At 60.3% G+C, this 5,492-nt stretch overlaps 2 protein-coding genes across 2 annotated transcripts in view; one reads left to right on the top strand and one right to left on the bottom strand.

Moving 5' to 3' along the window:
* VSTM2L (V-set and transmembrane domain containing 2 like) overlaps nucleotides 1-4,078 on the bottom strand; it is a 5,279-nt gene extending 1,201 nt beyond the window's left edge. Inside the window, exons 1-3 of the mRNA XM_031556611.1 lie at nucleotides 1,581-4,078; nucleotides 1,182-1,235; nucleotides 5-164 (exon numbers count right to left, since the gene is read on the bottom strand). Coding sequence (XP_031412471.1) covers nucleotides 5-164; nucleotides 1,182-1,235; nucleotides 1,581-2,021 — 655 coding nt within the window. The 5' untranslated portion in view covers nucleotides 2,022-4,078. The remainder of the gene's footprint in view (nucleotides 1-4; nucleotides 165-1,181; nucleotides 1,236-1,580) is intronic.
* Nucleotides 4,079-4,167: 89 nt separating this feature from the next.
* Nucleotides 4,168-5,492, top strand: part of TTI1 (TELO2 interacting protein 1) — a 13,101-nt gene continuing 11,776 nt past the window's right edge. Inside the window, exon 1 of the mRNA XM_010722664.3 lies at nucleotides 4,168-4,353. Coding sequence (XP_010720966.1) covers nucleotides 4,168-4,353 — 186 coding nt within the window. The remainder of the gene's footprint in view (nucleotides 4,354-5,492) is intronic.

Raw genomic sequence — 5,492 nt, forward strand, 5'->3', positions numbered from 1 at the left:
GTGCCGCGCGCCGCCTCCACGCGCAGGTAGGCCTTCACCTTGTGCTGCCGCGCCGAGCCCTCGCTGGCGTCGATCACGCGGCACTCGTACGTGCCTTCATCCGCCGGCTTCACCCGCGACAGCCGCAGCTTGTGCGAGATGTTGCTGCCGACCACCTTCACCACCTGCAGCGGAGCGCGGTGTCGGGACCCCCCGCAGCCCCTTTGGGACCCCCGGCCCCATCCCTCGCTGCTGCCCGGAGTTATGCGCCGGGTGAGACGGATGCTCGGCCACGCCGCTAATTAGCTTTTCTACCAAATTGATTCGCTCGCGGTATTTATCGCCCAATGAAATTTAAGACTTATTCACCAGCCGGCGCCGCGGCTGCTGTGGGGTTGGGTCAATAAATCAGATTTATGGCCCGCCCCGAGGCCCCCGGCTCCGTTCCCTGTAATCACACGGGACGGCACAGGCCGTTTTTCTACTCGCCGCTGTGTTTGTTGGCTGAGGGCTTCGTGGTGTTTGGAAATGGGGCCGGAGCTGCTGCCAAAGAGTCACAAAGTCCCCATGGAATGGGAGCAGAGGGGGGTGGGGGGTCCAGCACCGCGGCGCAGGGCTCCACCGGCAGAGGGAGGGATGCTGTGATGCCCGCTGGGCTCCAGGCATTAATTCTGGGAGTGTTGCGTGGTCCATCAGGAGGAAAGTGACAAATGGGCCTCAGACCTCAGGAAGCCACGCAGCGAATCGATCAAAGGGGATATTGTCTCCCTGGGGCATTCATTACCAGCAATGGAATTTACATGTGCTAATCCCCACTGATGAGTGGGGACAGCAGTGCCCACATGGTGCAGGTTGGGCTCCCAACACCTCTTTGCCCTCTTGCTGGGATGATGCAGCAGGGCCAGGCAGCAGCACACAGCCAGAAGCACGTGTTTAATTGAACTAATTGGTGTCTCCTCATTCTGATCCCATGAGCACAACTGGATCGGGAACACCAATCCGGGGAGGAAATCCGACCGCTCTCCCCAAAGGATCGCACCCAGTGTGGCACTGCTGGGCCCTGCACTGCTCGGGTTGGGGCGATGGGGACAGAAAGAGCCCCCGTGTGGGGGCAGCCCCCTGTGTTCCATGCAATGAGTGCCGGGGTTGGGGCTGCGGTGCCCCCAGGCACAGACCTCATAAGAGCCGCGATTGGAACTCACGCTTATTTTTGTTGCGTCCTTCCCAGCCTCCTCCTGATGTGATGCTTTTAGCTGCTGGGAGAGAGGGATGGAGGGAGAAAGGAGGACATTAGTTGGGCTGGAGCACGGGGAACCCATCGGCCGATTCCCACCCCGCGAGGAGCCGGGATGGGAGCGGGGCCAAGAGTGACCGCTGTGGCCTCAGCACACAGCAGAGCCCGTACAGCTCTGCCAAACGCACAATAATGAGGGCTCATTAAGATACCGAAAGCCGCCCTCCTTTTATTGGGCCCTTATCTCTGTGCAAACAGAAAGGGAAACGGAGACAGCCGTGTGCCAAGGCCGATAGACATGGAAATGGGGGGAAGAGCGGAAGGCCACGCGATGTGCGTCCCCCCCCAGTGCCAGCAGCAGCGTTACCTGGCCAGAAGCCCACGTCTGTTTGTCCGTCCAGTCCTTGTGGGTGCGGACATACCACCACTGGATCTCAAGGGAGTACGACGGGGAGCCGCTGCCGCGGAAGGAGCACGCCATCTCCACGTCCTCACCCGCCTGCGCCGTCACATCGTGCGGGGTCTCCGTGAACAGCGCTGTGTGGGCAGAGCGGGGCTGCGGGCACGGTGGATGTGCCGTGCCCGGAGTGGGGCAGTGCCACAGCCCCAACGTGGGGACAACCCCTCCACCAGCATCCCCATCCCTGTGCCCCCCCACCTCTGGGACCCCCCCGAGCCCTCTGCCCTCTGCGGGACCCAAAGGGGTGATGAATGAACGCAGTGCGATCGCATCTCCTCTGAAATCAAAGCAAAAATGAAAAACAAATCCTTGTTTAATGCGGCCCCCAAACAGTCTCCCACATGCCATATGGTTTGCTTTCCTCTCTCAAAACAAATATTGTTCAGAGATGTAATTAGAATTCTTTTCATCTCCTCTGGAGAGATCATCGTTCCTCTGTATATCGGTCCCATTGTGGGGGTCACTGGGAGACGGCGCAGCCAAGCACGGTGTGGGCATGGGGCAGCCAGGTCTGACACGGTGCTGTGCCCCCTCCCCACCGGCACTGCTTTGAGTTGTGGCAGTGCTGAGACCCCCAGCTCAGCTCCATACCCGGGCCCAGGAAGGATCTGTCCCCACCAGGGGCTGCTGTGGCTCCAGCGGCCATTCAGTCCCACGGTGCCCACACAGAACTCCCTGAGCATCGTGCAGCCCCAGGGCTCCTTACCGAGCTTGATCCCATCAGAACACGACTTATTATCAGCATGACAGAAAAGTTAATGCCTCTAATATCGCTCCGTCCCCCGGACGCATGGCAATCCTATAGACTTATAGCTTTCCTTTAATCCATCTTAGCAGGGAACGGAGGAACGCACGCAGTGTGGGAGCTGGCTGTGCCCCGTGTGGGCTCAGCACTGCAGCTGCGGTCCCTCCATCTCTGCATGGCAGTGGCAGAGGTGCATCACTCCACACTCCGACTTCTAGCAGTGGGGTAGGAGCAGGGAGGTCCTTCATGAGCAAACCCACCGCAGCCCCAGTGCTGCTCTCCCCATCTCCCCACGGGGCTCTGCTGTAATGGCGCAGTGCAAGGTGCATCCCCATCCCCATCCCAACCCCATCCCCGTCCCCTTCCCCAGCCAACAAGCAGCTTGCACGAAGCAGGGCTCCTGCATTGAGCTATGGCACTACAGGGTGTTGCATATGGGGCAGCCCCCCCAGTCCCCAGCCCATCCCTGTCCCTGACATTGCACCGCGTCCTCACAGACGGAGGGAGGGGGGGCTGCAGGGCCCACGGCTCTGCTGCTTTATGGCCGCTACCTGTCATAAACTGAGCAAATCAGGATCGATAAATCTTCCAGGAAACAAAAATCAGGGGAAATAAAATGAACTCAATGGGGAAACACAGATAAACGGAATTGAAAACGCCTGCTGGGACGGCTCCGTGCGCTCATAAACGCAGACAGAGCGGCTGCTGCCCCCCCACCGTGGGGCAGGATCGGTCCCCACAGCCCCCATAGCCCCCTGCCCCATGGCCATGGCCACACCAGTGCCTGGAAGCAGCTCAGGGCCCCTCTCAGGGCCCGCAGCCCCGAGCCCGGCGCTCACAGCAGCGCACATCCTGGTGCTCAGGGCCGTGCAGGGGCAGTGGAGCTACAGACCCAAACCTTCAGTGCTGGGAGTGCTGTGGCTGACACTGCTGTGCAGGCATGCAGCCGGGTGCTGTTTGTGTAAACACGCACCGAAGGGCGATTAAATATGTATTGGACATTTGCAGAAGCATATTAATTACCGTGTTAGTGCACCAGCTCGTTTCGTGAATTATTTACCCCTCTGAACCAGCACAGCCCCCATCGCACCACTGAAGTGCCAACGCTGGGGGTAAACCCAACCCTGCTCCAGCCCTGCAGGGTGTGGGGTTCAGGGATGGAGATCTGGGGCCGACGGATGAAGGTTTGGGGCTGAGGGCTGCAGATCTGTTCTGCAGCCCCTGAGCTGGGCTGGGCCTGCAGGCAGAGCCGACAGCACAATCCAGACACCTCCTGAGCCCCCACGGGGGGGGTCTGGGCACCATCACCCCCCATTTGCCCCCCAGCGCAAAGCACAGAGGGCAAAGAGAAGGGGAAAAGGGGTTTGTGGAGGGGGAGAAGTGGCCCCGACGGTGCAGCAGGGCACGGGGTACAGGGGGTGGGGGCAATGCAGGGCATGCACGGTGCTGTGAGAGCTGCTGCCCCCCTCACCCCCTCCCAATCGCTGCTATTGTGGTTCGGGCAGCGATCAAGTGTGGCCGATTCTTTCTCTTCATAAAGCTCCAAGTCATAATTCACGGTTTATTATGGTTGGGTGAATCAAGACACTCCGAGCACTAATTGCCAGCAGGGCCACGCGCTCTGCTCATCCTGCCCCTGGCTGCCCCCCTCACCCCCTCCCCCCCCACAGCCCCGCAGCGGAGCACAGGAAGGGCAGCACAGCTGTGTCCCACCGCAGCCCAAACCCGGTCTGTGTCAGCACCCCGGTGATGACCGACCCCAACCTCACTGGGACCAACAGCTGCAGGGGCTGCAGCACAGCGGTGTCCCCGAGCAGTGCCAGGTGCTGCCCCACACTGCAGGATGAAACCGCCCTCCTGCTCCCATCCACCACATCTCCTCCCAGCAACTCCATAAGCAGCAACGCGACCCCTGGGTCACCGAAACAGATCACGGTGAGGAACCAACACAATGCAATGACTGCTGCACCCGCCCAGAGACCCCGGAGCCCCCAGCCTCAGCCATAGCCATGAACTGAGACTTATTCCCACTGCACGGCAGCGTCTGGCCCAGCTCTGCAGCACCGGGGCTTCACTGCTGCAGGGACACTGCTGCTCCTCCGCCACCGCCGTCCTGCAGAGCTCACAGTGCCTTCAGGCCGAGCCAACCCAGAACCTGGGGGGATTTCTGCCATTGCAGCCCCACTCCCAGCCGGCACCGGAGCTCCCTGCTCCCACAGCAGCCGTGTGGGGCTGGAGCTCTGGCCGTGGCACTTTGCTCCCAAAGGGAACAAGAAGAAGCAGTTATTTGATAGAAGAAGTGGCAAAAAAAATTAAAAATGGGCCTGGTCCTATGGCTCCTGGAGGGACCACGGCAGCCCGTCCTGCACACGTCGTGCACTATCTATCTATCTGTTACAGGACGATTTCCCCACTGAGGAGAGCACAGCACAGCAGGGATCCACCCGGGGGTCCCTCACCACAAGCACCGCAGTGGGGAGCTGCCAGTGGGGCCGAGACGAAAGTGTGCAGGGAGAGGATACGGGATGCACAGTCCTGCATTGATCCCAAAGCAGCTGACACAGAGGTGGTGCTGAATGTCCCCAGCACAGCCCTGGCAGCAGCGAAGCCCCCGGCCCTGAGGGGGTCCCATCCACAGCCCCAGTGCTGGGCACCGCTGGCTCTGCTTAAAATCAGCTGTCGGCGTCCTAACGTAGTAATTCCCAGTGCCTGGCCGTCGCCTGCCAGCCTTCTTCAAGGGAAAGGAACGCGCAGACATTTGATGAGGAGAGGTGTCAGAAGTAATTGCGCTGAATGACTGCACGAGCAGCAGCAGGAAAAACACATCGGATGGAGAATTCCCACCAGGAAGCATGAAAAAATCCGGCACAATGCAAAGTGTTTATGAAAGTAATTGATAGAATAATCATTGGCGTGTGAGACAAAGGAGCGGGGCAGCACCCCGGGGAGCCGGGCCAGCGCTCCCGCAGCCCTCAGCCATTCAGCCAGCGGTTATTGATGGGAGCCGCTACCGCTTGCAAATGATGCAGAGAAGGAGACGGGGCTCTCCCGCTCGCAACGCGCGCTGCTTACCG

This window comes from Meleagris gallopavo, chromosome 22, assembly GCF_000146605.3.
Source record: "Meleagris gallopavo isolate NT-WF06-2002-E0010 breed Aviagen turkey brand Nicholas breeding stock chromosome 22, Turkey_5.1, whole genome shotgun sequence".
Classification (NCBI taxonomy): Eukaryota; Metazoa; Chordata; class Aves; order Galliformes; family Phasianidae; genus Meleagris; species Meleagris gallopavo.